At 36.7% G+C, this 24,648-nt stretch overlaps 1 protein-coding gene across 2 annotated transcripts in view; it reads left to right on the top strand.

The window, feature by feature from the left end:
• Positions 1-2,147: 2,147 nt before the first annotated feature.
• Positions 2,148-24,648, top strand: part of PCLO (piccolo presynaptic cytomatrix protein) — a 280,628-nt gene continuing 258,127 nt past the window's right edge. For both annotated transcript variants that reach the window (XM_081102328.1, XM_081102327.1), the window contains exons 1-2: positions 2,148-2,719; positions 8,586-10,263. In XM_081102328.1, coding sequence (XP_080958454.1) covers positions 2,463-2,719; positions 8,586-10,263 — 1,935 coding nt within the window. In that variant the 5' untranslated portion in view covers positions 2,148-2,462. The remainder of the gene's footprint in view (positions 2,720-8,585; positions 10,264-24,648) is intronic.

Raw genomic sequence — 24,648 nt, 5'->3', positions numbered from 1 at the left:
AGCATATTATGAGAAAATAAGCCAATATGTGACTCTTCTCCTTTCTTACCTTCATCCAGACTGTTACTGATTCACAGAGCAGTCTGAACCATGGAGCAGTTACTTGTTTTGTCAGAGAAGGAATGATGACTCAGAATTGTGTACCAAATTATTTCCTTTTTTGAAGTAAACTCATTTCTAGGAGGTATGACCATAATGTATTTGCCTCCGAGTGTGGCCATCAGAATGATTGGTTGCCTCATCTTGATTTCTTTGTATGAAGTGAGAGCATTCTTTTTTTTTTTTAAATATATTTTATTGATTTTTCACAGAGAGGAAGGGAGAGAGATAGAAAGTTAGAAACATCGATGAGAGAGAAACATCGATCAGCTGCCTCCCGCACATCTCCCACTGGGGATGTGCCCGCAACCCAGGTACATGCCCTTGACCGGAATCGAACCTGGGACCTTTCAGTCCGCAGGCCGATGCTCTATCCACTGAGCCAAACCGGTTTCGGCGAGAGCATTCTTTTTTATTTAAATTAATGGCTCTTAGCAGTTTTGACTTTTAAAGTCACATCCATTATTTTTGAGAGATTCAAATTTTATGCGAAGTTCTTGTAGGAACTCAACCAGGAATGATACTTCATCTGGTGATTAGCTAGAGTCATATGGTCACACATTGTTATAACTGTGCCAAGTGTTTATTTTTTTTCTGCTCAAAACACCTTTATTGGCAATTCAATTAATATTGAGCCCTCTCCACACACTATACTCCAAGTCTCAAAGCCTTTTCACATTATTTTTCCACCTAGAGTTTCCTTCTTTTCCCACTTCTGCATGTCTACAAACTTCTTAGTTTTCAAAATTCAGCTCTGCCTGAGTCCTTACTGAGCTTCCTGTTGAAAATGACTTATTCATCTTTAACCCGCTCCCTCCCTGAAATAGTTTTGTTCCATGGACAGAATCATAATTCTTAACAATCGTTTCTAGTTTTCATATAAGTGAAATGCAGTGTCTAACTATTATAATGATTATTGCAAAACCTTGGTAACATACTTTCTGAGCAACTCATTTATTTCTGTTTTATTTATTTTATTCATTCCCAGTTGTTAGCTTTTTATTTTGTTGAACCTCAACAATTGGGACCTTAAGACTACTTAGTTAGGAAAGGCAGGCAGTAAATTTGGGGCTGAAGATCCAGTGCTGAACTAAGTCATTCCCTTCTAAGAAATGGAGTAGCAAGATAGAGTGTATGTTGGGGATGGTCGGGGAGTGGGTCCAAAAGAGCGGTTAGTTACATCTCTGCTGCTAACCAGCTGTGTGACTCTTGACCTTTTCGGGTTCTTCTACCCACATCTTTTACAAAAAAAAAAAAAAAAAAAAAGATTGAACTCATGTTTTCTCAATTCCACACTGTAACATTTTAATATTCTACAATCTATATCTTACTAGAGTAGCCTACCCCCAATTTCCCATAATCCTTTACTTTTGTGTAGTCCCTTTAGGGTACAACACAGTTATATGCATTAAAAGACCTTACCTGCTTACTGATTCTGTATCTAAGATTTTAATCTAATTGTTCTGGGAAGGATCTAAATGGAAAGGGTCAGTTTTAACTCCTTTGGGAAAATTTAACCCAGAGATATCATGTTTTTCCTGTGAATCTCCAGTTACCTGAACCCATTCCTAGGATCTTTTTAAAAACCCTCCTGGAGAAAAAAAACACACACAAAAAAACCCCCAACACCTCCCCCCACGCCCTTACACACACACTTGCGTGCGCGCGCACACAGACACAGACACACACACACACACAGACACACACACACACACACACACACACACACACACACACACACTTGAAACTACAAATCCCATGAACCAAGGATCAAGGCTGGGAGTAGACAATTCCGCTCCCGTCCCCTTGCGCCGCCGGAGTGCAGACGGCCGAGAGTCAGGCTGGGGCATCCCACCATGTGCCTGAGAGAAACCACGGCCGTTTCCTCCCGGCTTTCATCTGCGCTCGCTCTCGGCTCCTTTAAATCGGTGCTGAGGGCGAGGAAAGATGCTGAGCGACGCCGGCGGGATGGGCGTGGGCCCGGACATCACCTGTTCCGCGGCGCGCACGCGCACTGCGAGGGGGCGGGGCGCGGGGGCGGGGCCGACGGCGCGGGGCTGGCGCGGCTCGCAGCTGCTTCTCCCCGGCTCCGGGCGGCGAGGCGGCGGCGGCGGGGAGTTGTCTCCTGCCAAGGTGGCCTGGCGTTGTCCAACATGGAGGAGGCACCGGCCGCGGGCGTCGCCTGCGAGCGGGACTAATCCCCGCCTGTCGTTCTAGGGAGCGGCGCCGGGTCCCGAGCCCAGGACTCCGCTGCTGCCCGCACACCCCGCTGCGGACCCCGGCTCCGGTGGCTCCTCGGGCCGCCGGCTTCCCGAGGGGACGGCGCCAGGAGGGAGCGCGGCGGCTCCGAGTGCCCCCGAGCCATGGGCAATGAGGCGAGCTTGGAAGGGGAAGGGCTCCCCGAAGGGCTGGCGGCGGCGGCAGCGGCGGCGGCGGCCGGAGGAGGGGCTGGCGGGGCGGGGAGCCCCTTGCACACCGTGATCCCGGCCGGCATGGAGGCGGACCTGAGCCAGCTGAGCGAGGAGGAGAGGAGACAGATCGCTGCTGTCATGTCAAGGGCGCAGGGGCTGCCCCGGGGGAGCGTCCCCGCGGCCGCTGCGGAGCCGCCTCCCATGCACAGGCACGCACAGCATGCTCTGTATGTCCGGGCATATATGTACAGCTTCCCTGCACATACGTGTCGGCACGGCGGTACATATATGTCGTCTCCGTCCCTTTTACGCTCCCGAATGGGGTGGCGTTCAAGGAAGCGTCAGCCTCCTTTCTGATGGGCAGAGTAAAAATGGTGCATTTGCAGACTTTCTGGTGGGATGGTCAAGGGTTGCGTTCTTGGAGCTGTGATTTGGGGTTGTGATTGTTGGCCTTTTGGAACCTTTTCCCTCCAGGATGGCGAGGAGAGACGCCCTCCCGTGTTTTTACTAATCGGAAAGTCTTCCATTAATGCAGAATGGATGTGCTGGGACATAGGTAGATAGGGGCATCTACCTGTCTCTGTTTAGACCTCCTCAGTCATTCTGGGGGCTTTTTTTTTTTTTTTTTTTTTATAAATGTCTAAATGTTTCTGTAACAATACCATTAATTCCCGGGAGGTGTTGTGTTTTGTCTTTCCTTCCCATCCCACCCCCCAGAGGAGAACGGGAGCAGTTTGGGTAGAAGGTCTAAAATGAATGCATCCTTTATATTCCATGCGGGGCCCGAAAATATGTTGTGGCATTAAACAGATGGGTTGGTCACAGCAGAGCAGGTGCTGTGCATGTATTTCTGAATTGGCATATGCTATTTTTTAAGCCACTGCTCTTTTATATACAAAAAGTGCCTTACAGTTTATGGAAGAACATGTAAATTTGTGGTATCTTAAAATTAGTTTCCAGTCCATACTTTTAAAGACAAAGCAAATCAATGACAACTTGCCCAGGCAATCAGGTGCTAGTCTGTAATGTTAACGTATTCATTTCTTGCGCTAGCTCCCCATTTTCCTTCATCCTAATAAATTAGTTGTTTTCTAATTAGTGTACTAAGAGGGTATAATCATTGTGCCTTGCTCTGCCTTTATTATTGTAAACAAATCCTTTAACTTTCCCCCTTCCCATAGAGAATAGTTCTCTATTGGTGGTCCTGAAACCATTCCCGTTTTATGATAACTGAAAGGAAAACTACAATTTTTTCATTTGAAGTATTAGAAATATTACAGATCTGAATATATAGGTGTAGATTATTATACTGTACTTCATAAAATAAAAATATTTTAACTTCAGCACTCTCATATAAGTATATGCAAATGATTGTCAAATAATTACAATGTTAAATTTAATATAGGAGAACTGTAAAATGAATTATGGATACCTAAAATGTTTTATGACAATATTTTTCATATAAAATCCTAAAGGCCTAAAATCTATCAGGTAAAAACCCTATTTTGTTGAAATGAAACCACCACTGCTAGTTAAGTTAGCTCCTTATATTGACTATGTTTTTCTGTGTTTTTAAACTACTAATATATTGGGCTATTTCTTTGGTAAAAAGCCTTTCTTATTCGTTATTCTAAGTAGTACAGCTATGTACTATTTTTCTCTAACGGAGGAAAATATGACTTGGAAAATATTTTGAATGCTCATATACTAGATTCCCATAATGAGGCACAATATTTTTATTAACCTTTTAGAAATGTATGCCTGCTCTACAGTTTTTCCTAAGAGGCACAAGCAACAGGTTTAGCATGCTCCTTACACATACCAAGAAAAGTGTGAGTTTTGATTTCTAAATTCCTAACTTTTCTTCTTTCAGAGGACGTCTGAAAAATATTTCAGCCTTTGTTTTATGCACTATTTGTATCAGATAGCATACTTTTAAACTCTCTATTGATAATTTTATGGTAGAATTTTTATTAGTAGGTAATTTATGACTTTTTGATTAAAGCTTCATCTAATTACATAAACAATGTAATTTTTAATTTTTGCAGCTTACATTTTATTGAAAATTTTCTATAAGAGGCACATAATTTTTAGAAAATTATTATCCCCATAGGTGATAACCAAAGAAATACTTGGCTTATCATTTAACTATTTAGAAACACATTAATTTAAGTATATATGAGAAAGTATATGCAAATTACTTGAAGTTTTAGGAGATTAAGTGTTGTGAATTAGACACGGTTGGGTCCGATTTTTTAAAATCTTTTTAAGAAATATGGGTTGAGAGCCCAGGGACCTAGGTTCTTATTTTGTTAATTTTAACTGACTCATGATAAATTAAAAATACTTCTCAGCCATATGTGCCTCAGTTTCCTTGCTTCTAAATAAGGCAGGGGATACTTGTCGTACCTGTCTTGTCATTCATTGTGAGGATTAAAAATTCAGAAGGACGTTTTGTTTGAATTTTAATATGGAGAAACCTTATAAATAAATAAAAAGTAGTAATATTAATATCAACAGTGAATGGCACTGACAGTGATGGCTACAGACAGGTTGTATATTGAGTTATTCATTATTATGAATTAGTTTGACATGTCTATATTTTACATATGGGACAGTCAGTGCAATATAGTGGAAATCCCCCAGGAATCAGGACACCATATTTCTGTGACTAATTTTATAACGTTGGATTAATTTCTTAGCCTCTTTAACCCCTAGTATCCTCTACAGTATAAAAATGAATTCCTGTAGTTGCTTGTATTTCTAATATAAAATTTTATATGACTCAGCACATGAAATTAAGTGTCATTGCCTATTGTGTTACATTTAACAAAATATTTCAGCATTCCAACTGATTTTACATTCTACTCTTAAATACATGTGTACCTCATTTGTAGATGAACCATTTTTCTCCTGCTAGCCTATAAAAGAAAATTCTACCCTGGGGATGACAATAGCAAAATAGTGATATTGTATAAAGCATGAGGAATTATAAGCTAGAAGTTACAGGTTGCAAAAGTAATGCTCCTAGATTTTTGATTCGTCGTAGACCCAGGGAAATGCCATTTTATTACTTCTACTATTCTTTATACAGCTACAGATGAAAAGGGCTTACTAAAATCCACTTCTGATTAGTAGAATATTTTATAAGAATTCTGTGTTTCTCAATTATTTTCTTTAGAATCCCTCTGGGCCTCCCCTCCTGTCTAGACACTTCCTCACCTGTTTGTCTTCCTAGAGCAGCAGGCCAAATCCAGGATCTAAAAAGAATATGGCATGTTTCCAGTTATATCTCAGAAGGCCTGTACAAGAATTTGAAGTGGAAAGAACTCCAGAAACATTAATTTATAATAATACAAAACTTGCCATGTTCATCATTCGCTCACTCATTGCTATTCACTCATCAATCATTAATGCTCATTTACTAGTTGCCAGATTTGGTTCTAGTGGTGAAAGGAGGAGTGAAACACATTGTCCAGGAGTTCATAGTCAAGTGAACAAGACACAGATTGCATTGTTGCCATTTTTCTTTTTAACAGAACAACTGTTAATACTAAACAAAAATTCACCAAAAGACCACAATTTGCTAAGACAACTTTATATTTTTGTTTGGTATTAAGCCTACATTTTCTCTTTTTATATTTTATTTTTCCATCTATCCCTTCTATGCCCTCTTCAATGACTGTCTTTCTGTTTCTCCAAGGTTTCCATGTTTTGTGTTTATTTACATAATTGTAGCAACTAAGATTAAGTGTAAATTGTAAGGCAGTCTTTATAGCTGTAAGGCAATCTTAATAGGTATTTTTTTTCACAAGGGGAGCCTACAATATAATACAACTTATATTTGTAGGAAGTACATGAAATTATAATTTCTGATCCAAGCTGCTTTCTTTGAATTGTTTATTGTTATACATATTTGGTATTCATGAACTTTATTTTTCATTTGTTCAGTTGGATTATGTGAAATAATATCACAAAACAGTTGTTAAGTGTAAGTAGTATTTCCAATAGAGGACAATTTAGTTAAATTAAGAATAGATTTTTAGGTACTCGGTTTAAATATACATTTCTAGGACTCTGAACAAGGGAACCAATTCAATAAAATGTCTAAATAATTACTTATAAGATAGTCACTTGTATAACAGAATCCTGAAGCATATGCCCTTCAAGGGAATGGTCTATTTTATTAATTGAATGTGAAACATTTCTAGAACAATATAAAGATCTAAACAATGGAACTCTGAAAATAATATATTACAGGTTTACTATGGCTTTTTCTTTCATATGGAAGAGAACACATAGGAAGGCCTATAAAGAAACATTCAAGTTCATTTTCCCCAAATGAAAATATGTGGCTATTCATTTTAAAACATATCTTAAAATTGTTGGAGTTAATATGGGTATTAATTTTACTTCCTTGTTTAAGTAAAGGCTTCAGAGACATGCCAATACCTGAAGTTTTGTAACATTTTTCCTGGAGGAAATTGCCAGAACTACGAATTTTATGTACTTATCTTCTATTAGAAAATCACTTTGTGTATACATTGCCATTTATAGATTATTTTCTTTCTGACCCTTTTCTAATTAGAAGTAATATTTCAGTGTTTCTTTCTACCATGCTTTACATTATTAACTTACAAATGATCTGAAATTTAAAATTTATTCTGTCCATGAGTAGGTATATCTTGATAAAACAAATTAAAACCTGTAGAACTTTACTGTGATCATCTCACATTTTAAGTGCGACTGAATCACTGTTTTTTCCTCCATTTTTCTATTAATTAAAAAGAAGTAAAACTTTTCCAAAATGAAAAAGCTACATATATTAAACAGAATACTTGAAATTTGATATTTTTCTGTGATTCTAATGCAGCATGTTTTTAGTTTCAAGTTTATAAATAAAGGATGGCTTACTCAAAAAATTTTTGAGCTAAAGGTATATATAAGAAACAATTATTTTAATTCTTTAATATAGTGATTTAAATTTGATCTTGTTTCCAAAACTATTTTAAATTATCCATCTTGTATATTTGTCTATGATTTAAAAGATATCCTTCAAATTAATTACTTCTTACAGTTTAAACTCAATGCCAATAAACATTATTAATAATCTAAGAATAGCAATAGTATATGTTGTAGAAAACATTACGCAAGAATATCATATATTTTCGTCATCTAAGGAAAGTAGCAGTACTTTTCAAAAGGGGTCACAGCTAGCTTGTTGCGTTTGGCATAGCAGGCTGTATATCACGATGCTTTAAGCATCTATTGTTCCCTTGCAAACAGATCTCAGAATGAAAATTAACTATTAGAAAAAATAATTAAATGCTATAACATTCTTCCATAAGACAGATGGAACTATTGCCTAAAAATTGCTAATTAAGTAGAATTTTTCATTCTATAAACTTTAATATTTGATGGATATTACCTTTTTAGACAGAATAGGGTAAAATTGACTAGATGATCAACTTTATCAGAGTCCCTGTTATGTGTAACCTTCTGTACTGGAAACTCCCCTGATGTCACATTGTGGGCAAACAACAACAAAAAACAGTTGCAGCGAGCTCCCACATTTTAAAATGAATATTTTTACTTATTAGTGCTGCTAGTATTTTCGAGGCTACCATACTTTGGCCATAACTTTTGATGGAAAAGGACACATCCTGTGAACGTGAATGTACTGGAATATAATGTTGCATGATTTACTGAGTTAATATATTTAATTAGGTTTGAAGTAGGGCCAGATTCTATTAAGTGCAGATGTAAATTATTTTTATTATGAATACTTTCTGACTAGATATCTTAATTTTTCATCAATCATAGTAGCAAGTATTGTCTTCTTCCCCATTTTCTTTGCCTTCCTGTTGAAAATCTTTCTTTATAAAGAAAGTAATAAAGGCATTAGATGTTTTATAACATCATGTTTTATAACATCACTTACACGATGTTATAAAAATGGGTTCTAGTTATATTTATACTCTTATAATTTTGAGGATTTAAGGAAGTTACACCTTTTTGCTTTCAGTTGTAATAATTTTAATTTCATTTTTTTTTTGTTTTGTTTCACTCTTGTAGGAAACAAGAATTCGATAGTAGTCACCCTCCAAAGCCGCCAGGAAAACCGCCGGATCCTGGACGTCCAGCTCAGCCTGGTCTCAGTAAAAGTAGAACTACAGACACTTTGAGGTCAGAACAGAAATTGCCTGGAAGGAGTCCTTCCACTATTAGTTTGAAAGAATCAAAGTCCAGAACTGATTTTAAGGAAGAGCACAAGTCTGGTATGATGCCTGGCTTCCTCTCAGAGGTTAACCCGTTAAGTGCTGTCTCCTCTGTTGTAAATAAATTCAATCCTTTTGATTTGATATCAGACTCTGATGCATCCCAGGAAGAAACTGCCAAGAAACAAAAAATATCTCAGAAGGAACAAGGAAAACCTGAGGGAATCACAAAACCTCCATCACAACAACAGTCACCCAAGTCAGTTCCTAAGCAGCAAGGACCTGTGAGGGCCCCGCATCAGCAGGATGGCTCTCCCAAATCAGTGTCTTCTCAGCAACCAGAAAAAATGAAATCACAACCTCCAGGGACCGGAAAGCCAATTCAGGGACCTACCCAGGCTCCTCAGACAGATGAGACAAAATTGCCACTCCAAAGAGATGCAACTAGGCCTCAGACTAAGCAGTCAGACACAGTAAAGGGAGAATCCCTCAAACCCTTGCTGCAAAGCCCATCTAAACCACCGACTCAGCAAGCAAGTCCTGGAAAACCTCCAGCCCAGCAGCCTGGACCTGAAAAATTTTCCATGCCACAGCCTGGACCTGCAAAACCCTCAGCTCAGCAACCAGGGCCAGGGAAGACCCTAGCCCAACAGCCAGGGACAGCAAAGCCCTCAGCTCAGCAGGTGATAGAAAAACCCCCAGCCCAGCTACCAGGGACAACAAAGCCTGCAGCTCAGCAGCCTGGGCCAAAGTCTCCAGCTCAGCCTCCAGGACCAGCAAAGCCGCCTGCCCAGCAGACAGGGCCACCAAAATCCCTAGCTCACCAACCTGGACCACAGCCTCCAGCTCAGCCACCTGGGCCTACAAAGACACCTGCGCAGCAGGTTGGACTGGTGAAGTCTCTGGCTCAGCAGCCTGAGCCAGGAAAGACTCCTGCTCAGCAGCCTGGCCCAGCAAAACCCTCAGCTCAACAGCCTGGTCCAGCAAAACCCTCAGCTCAACAGCCTGGTCCAGCAAAACCTTCAGCTCAACAGCCTGGTCCAGCAAAACCCTCAGCTCAACAGCCTGGCCCAGCAAAACCCTCAGCTCAACAGCCTGGCCCAGCAAAACCTTCAGCTCAACAGCCTGGCCCAGCAAAACCCTCAGCTCAACAGCCTGGTCCAGCAAAACCCTCAGCTCAACAGCCTGGCCCAGCAAAACCCTCAGCTCAACAGCCTGGTCTAGCAAAACCCCCACCTCAGCAGCCTGGCCCAGCAAAACCTATAGCTCAACAGCCTGGCTCAGCAAAGCTCTCAGCTCAGCAATCTACAAAACCAGTAAGCCAAACAGGAGCTGGGAAACCTCTGCAGCCACCGACTTCTCCATCTGCAGCCCAGATCCCAGTACAAGGCCTCCCTAAAACCATCTGTCCTCTTTGCAATACTACTGAACTTCTGTTGCATGTTCCAGAAAAGGCCAATTTTAACACATGCACTGGATGTAAAACCACTGTGTGTAGCCTCTGTGGTTTTAATCCCAATCCTGATATAACTGAGGTGAGTGCATTTATTCACTGTGTCCACGCTCTTAAACTATTACCGTCTTCCACAAAGGATGTTTCACTTATCGCTAATATGATAGGATGGCATTGTTTTCCTCTGGTTCTTCCCTTCTTTCCCTCCTTCTTGTCTCCTCTTTCTCTTTTCTGCCAGTTGTAAATTAGAGTTTTTAAAAACCTTTTCTTCAATAATCCTAAAATATTGCTGCAATTTCTGATACATTTGGCATATAAAGCAAATATGAATTGATTGAAAGATGCTGCACTCTGTAAGAACCACAATATTTATTATTTAGTATGTAGTGATATTACTTTAATTTTAAATTCATGCTCCTACCTACCAAAATTATGATACTCTTACCTGGGATTATATTTGTGCTGGGAGAACAAGTTTTCCAATTCTAATAGAATTTTAATGTAAAGTTCAATACATTAGTCAAACCACACATTCCTTTTCCTTGACAGAGATTTTGATATCCCCTATGAGGGCATTCTTCCCTCATTAGTTGAGAGTCATTAATACTAGCATAGTCAGTTCATAAAATGAAGAAGTCATTAGAGAAGGGTCAACATTGATGGGTGACCTCTCAGAAGGACTATAGTTTATATTCCAAGTATTTGGGCAAACCTTGTTGACATATCAAATTATAATGGAGCTGGTAGTGCCATAAATGAATTCAAAGTTGTTTATTCTGAATGAGGATAGAAAAGTAATTTTCATCAAGTCAAGGTAAAAATTTGGCAATATTGGTGGGAGAGGGACAAAAAGCACCAAATAGCCTAAAAACTCAGAAATTCTCTTGAGTTAAGAAGTAATACAGTGAAGATAAGATAATAACATAAAATAAAGTGAGAATAAAGATGCTTAGCATCCAAAAGAATATATTTTTAAAAGAAATCTGGTAGCCCGGATAGCCACTGAAATGGTTTACTCTGTCGGGAGGACAGCTGTTGGTGGGCTGTGTGCATTATGTCTGGAACAGCCCAGGAAAAAAACAAAAATGACAGCAGGCAATGAAGGATTATGTGATTTAAATACCCTTGAGAGGGGAGACTTGTGTACCTTTTTTATAAAGGAAATCTATTTTATGATAATAACAGGAATGAGGATTGATAGCTATTATGTTAGTTTGGATACTTATGGTGATGAAAGATGAAAATGATGTGCATTTAAAATGTGGCAACTTCTTGTTATTTTGTAAAGTGTATTTTAATCAAAAGTCATGTTGAGTACCTTAACTTTTTAAATAAGTCATTCTTTAATGATAAAGTTTCAATTAATAAGAACATGCTGCTTTCAAGTTATGGAGGAAATCAGATTATAAGTAGTTTGTTTATGTATTAATATATTTTTAAATGTTGATAAAGGTATATTTCTACCTATAATATATGATCTTGATAGAAATGTCCAGTAATAATGACTTCAAACAATAGATTATTACTTTGTAAAATATTTTCTATGTTTTTATGGCAACTTATAAGGTAGAAATATGCAGTTGAACACTCAAGCCACATACATGGTGGGGCACAAGTAGGTTTACAGTTGTGAGTATGCAAAACACAGAGTTTATTCTTGTATTATTATTTATTAATTATTGTATTGTCTTCCATATGAAAACCGTAAATCCACTTTTGTCCCATCCTGTATGTTATTTGACTACATACCATATAGAAGACATCTTACTATATGTTTTGTGGGATATAAAAATAACTAAAACATAATGCTGATCTTAACATGATCAAAATGTACTAGGTTAGATAATAAATGCACAATGAAATATACTAGGTGGTCAAATGATGATGACTGTCTTAAGGGTAGGAAGTGTCATTTTCAATGGGCGAGATTAAGGCAAGCTCAGTGGAGAAAATGGCATTTGAGCTAGGTTTATAAGGCTGGATACTGTTTCTATAGATGAAGAACAGGAAAGACTGTAATGATTTCGTACAAGACCTAGAGCCAAACTATTTCAGGCAATATTTACAGAATCAGGGATAAATCTAGGTCGGCTGAAGTGGTGGCAAAGAAGAAACAGACAATGAGATTGGAGAGAAGTTGAAGTCAGATTTTGGTCTTCCACTTTTAGCAGGTAGTGATGGGCATTCTGCTTTATGAAACTTAACTTGACTAATGTAGTCATACCTTCAATCCTTCATTCATTTTAGAAATTTGTATCAAATACATAGTTTTGAGGCACACAAATAAGTGACATGATAAAATCAAGTATTCATTAGATATAGAGTCGTCCTTCAACCAGAAAATAGGGGAAATTAAAGTTGTATATAAGATATATATATATATATATATATATATATATATATATATATATATATATATAAATTTGTGTGTGTGTGTGAAAAGTAACTTTGTATAGGGCTTTATAGTTCACATAGTTCTTTCCTATTTGTTTTATCAAAATTAAATTTCCAAATAATTCTATGGGCATATATTTTGTTTTCTCTATTATACTAATGAGAAAACTGGTGTCCTACTGGTTACTATGGTTAGTTTACTTTCAGGATCACCCTGATAGTAAATTGCCAAGCAGAACCCAAGCTAAATCTTCTGATTCCAAGTCATGGTGGGAAGAGAGATAAAGTGCTGTGAGGTCAAAGGAAGAAGCCGTCACTGTCAGCAGGGGGTATCACGACTGTTTTAGTGAAAACAAATATTTGAGCTGGGACTGTGAAGATTAATAAGAATTTGGACACACATGAAAGGAATTGGGAATGTGGAGGCTGGTAGAGGGCCTCACTTGTAATAAAGGAAACATCTCCATATTGATGAGATGAGCTTGCGAGAGTCTTTTACACTTTGTGTGACAATGACATCATTTGAAAAATAATAACATGTTCTCTGTCAAACACATTGGGTTGTTAGGAGGATTAACTGAACCTTTGTATGAGAAAGTGTTTTGTAATATATGAAGTGCTTTTCAAGTTGTAACATAATGTGACATGGGTATTCTACCTTAAATAGATTTGACTTTTGAAGCTACTCTCAATTTGTTCTCTACATAGATACTGCATCATAAATTATTGGCTTCTGTGGTTGCAATCAAAAGATATTTGATCTATAATGTTAATAGTAACATTTTAACTTTAATTTTTTCCCCCTCTAAGGAAAAATGCAATCCAAGTTCTAATTCTGAACTCTAGGAATGCATCTTCCCTAATCCTGTTCACCAAATGGCCAGTTCCTCAAACTCCTGAATTATTAGGAGGTCAGAGTTGGGAAGTTCAAGCTTTGGATAGAGACTGAGAGCCTCTGTTTTAAGAGAGATAAGACAGATGAAATTTTAGGAAAGATCTCCATTTCTAAACTGTTAAATATATGATGAGAGAGTTAACTTCTCTGCATCTTTCAAGGAGGACCATACACTCTAGGTCTAATCATCCTGAAATATTCAAGTTGAGTGAACAGTTTTTCCATGCAAGACAGGAAAAGAGGCTGATGAACCTTCTGTAGCATTTTATGTATATGAATTTTTGTTTTTCAAGTTAGATGTTTATATGCAGTAACGCAATATTATTGATTTGTAGATGATGGGTAAAATAGAATATTGGTCTCTTGTATCACTCCTTGAAAAGACTAGGAGAAATTCTCTGATACTTCTTGTTACTAACATATCAGAATTATGACTACATTTGCTTATGAAGATCCTGGCTCTTAAATAACTACCAGGTCTCCTGGGGAAGCCCTGGAAAGATACCAACACTCAGAGAAGAGCTTTAGGGAAGGGAACTTGTACTTCCTTAACTAAATTGGCCAGTTTCCCCCATCTCTCTCTCTCTCTCTTCTCTCTCTCTCTCTCTCTCTCTCTCTCTCTCTCTCTCTCTCTCTCTCTCTCTCTCTCTCTCTTCTTTTCAGGTCACCAGATTTCTGTGTGAGGAGGATACTGTTTAAATTAACTATCCTCTCTGGTACTGTCAAGATGCATGCTTGCATGCTTTTCCAAATAAGCCTTAAGAATAGACTGGTTCCAAGCCTAGATTTTGATGCCAAGAGGAGTGTATAGCTCTATCTCTTCTTGCCAGTCCATTAATGGAATAGATCTCAACCATGAAGGTTCTCTCTTTGGACTTTCTTTCTGATACAAAAACAGTATTTGCTTTTTAATTAGTAACAAAAGCATTTTGTTGTTGTTTTTGTTATGTTTGATCTATTTGTCTCTTTTGATGTGTAGCCTGGGGCACAATAGATTTAGGGACAGATTTAAAGACTTGTCCCTAATTTATGATAATTATCCCGGCTCTTACGAAATTTTGTAATATATGAAATGATTTGTCATTTTTCCGAATGTTGATAATAACCAACTTTTAGTGATGGAAGTTTTTCTTTTTGTCATAATATTTTGATTATTCTTTCCCATATGGTAATAAGTCTTTTGGCTGAATCTAGATATTATATTAAACAAAATATGACCATATCTTAACAGCCAGAAAAACCCAAAAAGCATACACACCTAAACTTGCATATAGACTATCTCCATTATTAAAAAACAAACAAACAAACAAAAAATGACTGGAATTCTTCAGATTGGTCAAATGATTTGTCACCTCTTAGGTGGATAGGCCTACTACTTCTTCCATTTATATTAAGAGAAACTGGGGGGAGAGTGGGCAGATCTGTTAGGAATTGCTGGTGAGAAAAGACTAGAGTTATGTGAAATGTCAGGAGGCTGAAACCTATGGAGAAAGAAAACCAATAAGACATTTTTAATGGTGGAGTAGCTTAAAGAATTTTTAGAAAAGTGGAGAGTCTCTGTTAAGTTGCTTGCTATTTTAGTGGTAAGGTCAAAAGATTGAAAGTATAGTAGTTCCTGAAAATAGGAAAGATCACCAATAGCATAAGTTGGCATGTTGAAGATTCTTAAAAGATAGAAAGAAGATAGGAAGGAGGGAACAAAAAAAGAGCCAAGGAAGCCACTGTACAAGTGGGTTTCTAAGAGAAAGCTCAGTGAAATTCTAAGCTTGATATCAACATATATAGAAAACAGTAGTGGGTTGTGGGTAGTGATCACACAATAAGTTAAAGAACTGCAGTAGGAAAAATATATGACAAGCGGACTCTTTCCTAATCTCCAGTGGGAAGACATGGAGTAGGGAGAAGCCTTATTTTTTCCCTTCAGGCTAATGCCAGAGAATTATCCAAGTGAAGGTATGAGCTGCTTAAAGAAGGACCCTCATGAGAAAAATAGGGCCTTCAAAAGAAGCTCAGAAGAAGTAATGCTCTTTTCCCACAACAGAGTGATACAAAGGAAAAAACAAGACACTACTCAACCAAAAGTCGAATGTACTACATCTTTTAGCATCGGAGTAAAGCAGTCCTTACTTGGGCTCCAACCCTCCACCTTTCTATTTCCTCTCATTCAAAGGAGAGGGCTAATGAGAAAGCAGACCTGTCCATAAATACAGAAAATATGCTTTTGATTGCCTCTGCTAAATAATGGAGACATTCACTATAAATGAATGGTTTGAAGAGACTAATGACATTTTAGCAATAATATCACATGAAGGATATAGATGAACTAGTGAAACAAAAGAATAAAAAATCTGACCTCATAGAAAATAGTTCATTTAAGAAACATAAAGAACTTATAAAAATTTATTAATCCTGAGAAATATTTAAGAGGATAGCTCATCAATAACTGCCAGATTCAAATTTCAGTGGGCTAATAGAGGATAAAAATGGGTCCAGGCCCAGTTGATGGTCTGGAAAAAAAAAGACCCAGATTTCCCCCAGATAATAGAGCTAAAAGACAATAAAACATTATTCAACTACTTACTAAGCATCCACTATGTTTCAGGGACTCCTCTAGACTCTGGGGATATAGTAGTGAAAAAAAATAGGTAGAAAAATCTTGCCTCATGGAATTTATTTTTAATAAGAGTAACAATAAAACATGTAGTGTGATAGATGATAATAGGTGTTATGGAGAAAAATGAATTAGGAGAAGGGCACAGACCAAGGGAGGGGTGGGATGGGGTGGTAGGATACCCTCCCTTCCATTGGTAGATTAGAATCTGGGATGGACGACTTGGAATTCTGGGATTTTTAGTGGTAACTAAAGGTCTGTCTCATTTGTGTGTATAATCTTAACTGAAGCTGGAGATTTGAGGGGGAGTTAGTGGTTGGTAAGGAAGGAAAGGGTAAGAATGTACTCAGGAATATGTAGAATTCTGAGATTCCCATCTTCACTCCTTCCTTTATTTTTATTATTTTTTTATTTCTATTTTTATGTATTTATTTATTTTATTATATATATTGGTTTCCAGTGTACAGCTTAGTGGTTAGACAATCATGTACTTAACTAGTGTTCCCCTTGATAATTCCAGCACCCCTATTGGTACCACGCATATTTATCACCCTATTATTGACTGTATTTCCTTTGCTTTACTTACTCCCCCCTTACTCCTTCCTTTATTGATGTGGAGGCTGGGATGGGACTTATCCCTAGTATGGAGAGCTCTTTCTGGACTGCTGCCCATGGAGTTGTAGGCATTTTTGGGAGGTTGTTATCTATAACTCTGGGGCTCCCTTAGGACTCTGAGAGCTTTGGAGTGTTAAGAGACATTAAAAATCATGGAGATTATATCTAGATCTCTAATAGGAGTTCCAGAATCAAGACCACGGAGGCAAGCTCTAGAACATTTTTCTGAGCTAAAGAAGGATTGAAGCTTTCAGATTGTACAGCTCCACTGATGGCCAAGAAAGGTTGATAAAATTACTGATAGATAGGTCTTGGTGAAATATCAGATTCCCAAGATAAGGAGAAAACTTGAAGACTTCATAGAGGAAAGCAGTATTGTCTACAAAAAGATGAGAAATCAGGTAGCTATCATACTAATTATCCAAACACAAAACAGCGGATAGGAGGCACTTTCTTTACATTTCTAGAGGTGGTGATAAAATGAATCCTGTATCTAGGCACAATATTAAGAGGCTATGAGGGCAGGTTAAGAATTTTTCTCATGTGAAAGAACGCATAATAGTCATCATCATTCTATCTGCCTATTTAAATAACGGTCTATCTCTACAGAATATATACATGTATAAATGTGTATGTATGTGTGTAGAGGTGTGTGTGTGTGTGTGTGTGTGTGTGTTTGTGTGTTTGTGATACAGTGATATCACAATCACTGTAGGAGTTTCTCTATTAAAGTGGATAATAATACCAAAAAGAATGGGATGGAATAGCTGACTATACCTCAGAATGAAGAAAACTCGAATGGTATTAAATCAGTGTTTTCCAAAATGTGATTACATAACAGTGGTGGAATGTGAGATGATATTAGGTGGTACACAAACCAAACTCAAGAAATTATGTATTATTTTATTGTGTATTAAAACATATAATACAATAAGTCCTTATTTAACACCACTGTTAAGTTCTTGGAACTGTGGTAAAATAACCTATAATGAAACCAATTTTACTATAAGTTAATTGCTATAAACAAGGGTTAAGTTTCTTTGGCATCTCATCAACATTACAACAAAAAGATACTGAATGAAACAACTGTTAATTGAGGGCCTACTGAATATTGCTTATGGCAATCCTAAAATAGGTGATAATATAAGGTTGTCTATTAAAAAATGTGGCTTTTATAGTAAGGTGAAAATCCACAATATTTTAAATTTGAATCAAAGCTTATTATTTGATGTTAAAATGGCAACCGTAAAAAAATCTCAAGGCAAAAGTTAACACTGATTGATTCTGGAGAGTAAGGCTTTTACTATTAATATCATAACTTTTTGTGCTATTTTTTTTAACCTTCTAAATGTTTGTTAAAATTAACACTTTGGTAATTTAAAACATTCTCATTCATCAGATGATTAATTAAATGATTATAGAATGTTAAGGGATGGATAAAGGATTTAGATTCTTGATTTTTACATCTTCAGCCTTGGCGAAATGCCTAGAAATTTTGGTTCTAAAGAACAGTGATGATTTGAAATGCCTTATGCCTGTGATGCAAGTTTGGTCAGTTTTTTAATGTAATCTTATCACAGCCCTGTGTACTTTAATTATCACCGTTTTTATATGAATCCGACAAAGAGAAAGTCCCTTAATTTAAACATAAGGTTTTTAGACGATAAAGGATATTGAGGTGTGTTTTTTTGTTGTTGTTGTTTTTTTTTTTGCTATTTTCTGGTGATCCATATGTTATCATTTATAGTATTTAAAATAATATCCTGACCATAGCAAAATTAATTTATCTTCATTTAGTTTTGAAAATGAATTTAAAGGAATAGAAATACTTGATTAAATCTTTTTAAAATCAGTGTTACTTACATATGTTTACCAGCACTATATTTGCTTAGCTCTCATTTTTGATGAGGTCCAATTTGCAGCATTTCCCTCATGACTTGGATGTTCCTTATATAAAATGACTATATATTCCTCATGTTTTACTTGTAGGTTTAATCATTAGAACCAAAGCCTTTTTTTTTTTTCCACATTCAGCTTTTAAATAACTAGATGTTTTAAATAACTAGGTGTCTTTCTGCATAGTCAGCATTTATATCTGTTAAGCTTGTTGTTGTATATTACTGCAACTGGTGTAATGATCTGTATAGCTTAGTAAGAACAGGTGTTCTGCTGTGAAAGCAGATACCCACACTTAACAAAATCATTTCTTGGATCTGTAAACTTAATACAATGATGGGTTAACTTTCTTATTGTGTACATCCCTTGAGAAAATACACATATGTAACACTCTCCTATTCCATATCTTAATTAGCTTAAATAAAAATGGGCTCATGCTTATGAATATGTCAGAGGTATTGCATTAAAGACAAAGATGTGAATTATTTATGCAAAGTTTATAAATCTTTTCTTAAATTAATGTCTATATCACATGCATTTATAAGGCATCAAAGGTCAGAGTTGTAGTTCTAGTAGATCTGCTGCTCACATATGTACACTCCTGCTGATGTAAAACAATTAAAAAAGTGAAAGGCATGTTTCATTATATGCTGGTTGAATTCCTGGTCAGGGCACATGCTCAGATTATAGCTGGATCCCCAGTAGGGGGTGTGCAGGAGGTAGCAGATCCATATTTTACTCTCACATTGATGTTTTTCTCTCTGTCTCTCTCCTTTCCTCTAAAAATTAAAAACATAAAGGAGGTATTTTTAAAAATGACTAAACTATAAGTTATAAGGGGCTTCTATTAATAGGAAGTTTAAACAGGCTGAAATCGCTTACAAAAAGTCATTTTACACAAGCTTTAATATGCTTTTAGCATTTCATATATATTTTTGTCTTCCATTATAAAAGTAACATGTTTATTTTAGAAAAATAGAGAAGAAAAAGGAAGAAACAAAAATATTATCTGTGGCCCCAACATGTAGTAACAACCACCAGTTATGTTTTCTTCTGTCCATAATTTTTTAATTAAAGTAAAACATATACTTTATATAACATATACATATAAATATATGTGTGTATATATATATATATATATATATATATATATATATATATGCACACACACATACACAAATCAACTCAGTGAATTTTCACAAACTGAACCCGTGTTAGCAGCATCCAAAATTAAAAAATAGAACATAATCAACATTTGAGCAATCCTTCACCTTACTGCTTCCAATTACTACCCACTGCCCAAGGGTAACCACCATCTGATTTCTAACCATAGATTAGTTTTGTCTGTTTTATTTTAAATCTTCACATGGAGATATATATATATATATATATATATATATATATATATATATATTTCTTTCCATTGTTTTATAGAGAGTGTGGAAGGGAGAGGGAGAGAAAGAGAGAGAAAAAACATCAATATGAAAGAGACACATTGATTGGTTGCCTCCCACAGGCCCTCTTTCCCCCAAACAGGGCTGGGGAATCTAACTTAGAAACCAGGTAAATGCCCTTGACCTGGAACCAAACTCACAACTCTTTGGTGTGCAGGCAGACCCTCTCACCACTGAGCATCATCAACCAGTCTGTTTTTGAACTTGATATAAACCATACATACTTATAAAAAATACTAGAGGCCCAATGCACGAATTCGTGCATGGATGGGGTCCGGCTGGCACCCCCTCCCATGGGGCTGATTGGGCCAGGTCAGTGAGGGGGGAGGTGATGCAGGAGGTTGGCCCATCAGCCCCACCCCCAATCAGGGTTGGGGGTCCATTGGGGACCAAGCCAGCAGGGGGAGGGGCCATGGGAGGTTGGCTGGCAGGCCCCGCCCCTGTTCTGGCCAAGCTGGCCAGGGGGAGGGGCCGCCCCTCCCCACATCAGGCCAGTTGGCCAGATGCAGTGCACTTCATAGCAACCGGTAGTTCTGCTAGTTCCAGTCAGTCTGGCGTTTTGGTCTCTTGGCTTTTATATATATAGATAGCTTGATCATTGTTATTTCAAATTATAGCATAAACATTTCTATTTTGTTAAGCACTTTGTAAACATACTTTGAATAGCTGCATAATCCTATACACAGGAGGAACTGTAGTTTACTTAACCATTCCTTTCTTGCTGCAAATTAACACATTGTGCACCATTAGTTTTATTGCTAGCTTTACCCAGTGGCCAGATAAGTTTCTATTGAACGAGTACAAAAAATGTTTTACAAAGTATCATACTTTAAAAAGATATTAGCTTGTAAGAACATGCAATAAATAACTTCAAAATGTAGTGGGTATTTAATTTTGAGGCGTGCCTTTAACATTTATGTAAAACACTGTGTAATGTGAAAACACGAGAATGCTCGTGATCCGCCCGCAATGTGTTAATATTCTGCAGACAAAAATTTTCCTGCTAGGTAGCCAAATCCAAAATCTATAGAGCAAGCCATCAAGGAAGGGCAGACTAGAACTCTCAGGCAGGAGCCGAAACTATAGTTCACAGGTGGAATTTCTTTTCTTTCTTTTTTTTTTTTTTGCCTTTTTTATTGAATTTTATTGGGGTGACACTGGTTAACAAAATTATACAGGTTTCAAGTATTTCAAGTATACAATTCCATAACATGTCATCTGTACACTGTTTGTGTGTTCACCACCCTGCAGATATATTTTTTAAAAAGTTTCTTTCCTTTCCAAGTCAACATACAAGTGATTGTCTTAATTCCAATGAGCATCTAATTGGAAAAAAAAAACAACAAAAACATGTAGCTTTCAGTATACTTAATGAGTTCACAAAGTTTATGAGACCTTTAATTCTTTTCACTAATATAATTGATTTTTTAAATTTTTAAATGAAATAATAGCACAGTTCAATAACTTACTCAAATAATTGTACAAACACTGCCTAATTAGAAATATATATTACAAGCTACTAAATGTGTGTATAAATTATTTGAGGTATAAAAGTTTGTATTTGCCTTATGAGAGGCTGTTCAGAAGTGTTAATGTAAGTTCGTATACTGTTACGGGATCTTCTCTTTATGTAACTGTAATAGAGTACGAATATATTTTCATGTTCGTGCACTGCAATTGTTTTGTTAATTGTGCTCTGATGAATGTGTTATGTCAGTTTTCTTGTTTTAGACTGCAGTGACAAACATTAAAATATGCTGTTATCATTGGATCCTATATTGTGAGGATTTATAAATGTTATTGCTAGCATTTGGTGAACATTATTATACTTTATGAAGGAAAAAGGGCCCATTTAATTTACATTTCACAAGGTTTGTAGACCACACTATTTCTGGATGGACTGTTTTGAATAAAATTGTTTCACCAAATTGCTGGGTATATCATCACAGTTCTGAGGAATGCTAGTGTCTAGTTTTTAACCAAAATACATTTTTCATTAATATGCATAGCTAAAGATGTCACCTGCAGTGAGCCATCTGTACCCAAAATGCTTCTATAATGGAGTTCATGTGGTTTGGGAAATCCTGAATAACACAAAGCATAATCTGTTATCAAACGTTAGCTTGGTTTCCTCTTTATAATATTGGACATTATATTATTATCTGATGTGTATTATAGTATAATTATATTTTCTGTGGCATTCAAAATAATACAATATAAATATAATACACGTAGTTATATTTATAACTATATAACTATAAATAACACATTCAGTAAATATTTGGATGTAATTTGATGAGAAATAGAAAAAAAGTTTAGAGTAATTTATCATTAAATAATATCTAAAATTTTCTTGGTATCCAATATAGAGACGTAGTCACTCCTTTTAAGAGTCTAAGTGAGGATGGAGAGGAGAGGAAATAATTGGAAAGAAAGATTTAAAACACTATCTATTTGAGTCCAGATGTTGTGGTTTATACTATTGTTTAATAGTTGAGAAGAGACAGACCTTAATTGATGATGGAATATTAAGTGATAAAGGAGGAAATTCAATGTGGACCATAAAAAGGTACCATTTAGATATATGGGTGAGGAATACAAATTGGACTGTGAATTATAACTCACATTAGAGAGAATGATAGTACTGCTTTAATGGAGTAAGTGGTATATTTTGATGTCATGGTTTGCAGAAAAGCTTAGTTGTGATGTATCAAGATGAAGAAACCCAACAAGTTTTATTGTAAAGGACAAGATGAAAGCATGATTGAATAAAACTTATTCAATGGCTAATGTGAACGGTATGAACACCAGCAAATAAAGATTCTGTGTGCTTGTTCTTTTGATATTCCATTCTTCCAGGTATTATGCTATGTTGTTGAGCAAAGATTTTATTATAAATTTTATGTAAATTTTGTGTTGAAAGTGTCCAGTTTGGAGCATATTGAAGGGTAGATGTTAGTCATTAAACTTTCTGGACTTTTTTTTTTTTGAGAGGCTTCCATTCTGTTTTGAAGTTAAGCAGTTTAATAATAGATCTGAATAGGAATATGCTTTAATTCTGGAACCCCACATTTGCTAATTCACCTTATTGTTGAGGTGTCTTGAGTTAACTTGGTTGAATGATTACTGAAGATATCCTCCTAAAATTCAGAATATAATTTTTCTTTAAATTTTATTTTATTGCTTAAAGTATTACAAAGAATATTACATGTGTCTCCTTTTTTTCTCCCCTTGACATTCCCCCGGCCTCCTCTACTCCCCAGTATCTTGTGTCCATTGGTTATACTTATATGCATGCATACAAGTCCTTCGGTTGATCGCTTACCCCCCGCCCCCTATCCCTCCCCAGCCTTCCCGCTTTAGTTTGACAGTCTGTTCCAGGGGTGGGCAAACTTCTTGACTTGAGGGCCACAATGGGTTCTTAAACTGGACCGGAGGGGCGGAACAAAAGCATGGACGGAGTGTTTGTGTGAACTAATATAAATTCAAAGTAAACATCGTTACATAAAAGGGTATGGTCTTTTTTTTTTTTTTTAGTTTTATTCATTTCAAATGGGCCGGATCCAGCCCGCGGGCCGTAGTTTGCCCACTGCTGGTCTGTTCCATGCTGCTCTGCCTTTCTATTTTTGTTCATCAGTTTATAATGGTCTTTATTATCCATAAATGAGTAAGATCATGTGGTATTTTTCTTTCATTGACTGGCTTATTTCACTTAGCATAATGCTCTCCAGTTCCATCCATGTTGTTGCAAATGGTAAGAATTCCTTCTTTTTTACAGCAGCATAGTATTCCATTGTGTAGATATACCACAGGTTTCTAATCCACTCATCTGCTGATGGCCACTTAGGCTGTTTCCAGATCTTCGCTATGGTAAATTGTGCTGCTATGAACATAGGGGTGCATATATCCTTTCTGATTAGTGTTTCTAGTTTCTTAGGATATATTCCTAGAAGTGGGATCACTGAGTCAAATGGGAGTTCCATTTTTAACTTTTTGAGGAAACTCCATACTGTTTTCCATAGTGGCTGCACCAGTCTGCATTCCCACCAGCAGTGCACAAGTGTTCCTTTTTCTCCACATCCTCTCCAGCACTTGTCCTTTGTTGATTTGTTGATGATAGCCAGTCTGACAGGTGTGAGATGATACCTCATTGTTGTTTTGATTTGCATCTCTAGGATGATTAGTGACTTTGAGCATGTTTTCATATGTCTCTTGGCTTTCTGAATGTCCTTTTTTGAAAACGTCTCTTTAGGTCCTTTGCCCATTTTTTGATTGGATTGTTTATATTCTTTTTGTTAAGTTGTATGAGTTCCCTATAAATGTTGGAGATTAAACCCTTATCGGTGATAACATTGGCAAATATGTTCTCCCATGCAGTGGGCTTTCTTGTTGTTTTGTTGATGGTTTCTTTTGCTGTGCAGAAGCTTTTTATTTTGATGTAGTCCCATTTGTTTATTTTTTCTTTAGTTTCCAATGCCCTAGGGAGCAGTATCAGTGAAGAAATTGCTTCGGCATATGTCTGAGATTTTGTTACCTTTGGATTCCATTTTTAATAATCAATAGTTTTGATATTTTTAAAAAAGTGTCACCATTTATTAAAAG

The sequence above is a fragment of the Myotis nattereri genome, assembly GCF_964212035.1.
Source record: "Myotis nattereri genome assembly, chromosome: 11".
NCBI lineage: Eukaryota > Metazoa > Chordata > Mammalia > Chiroptera > Vespertilionidae > Myotis > Myotis nattereri.
This window is presented reverse-complemented; position numbering and strand designations above follow the sequence as displayed.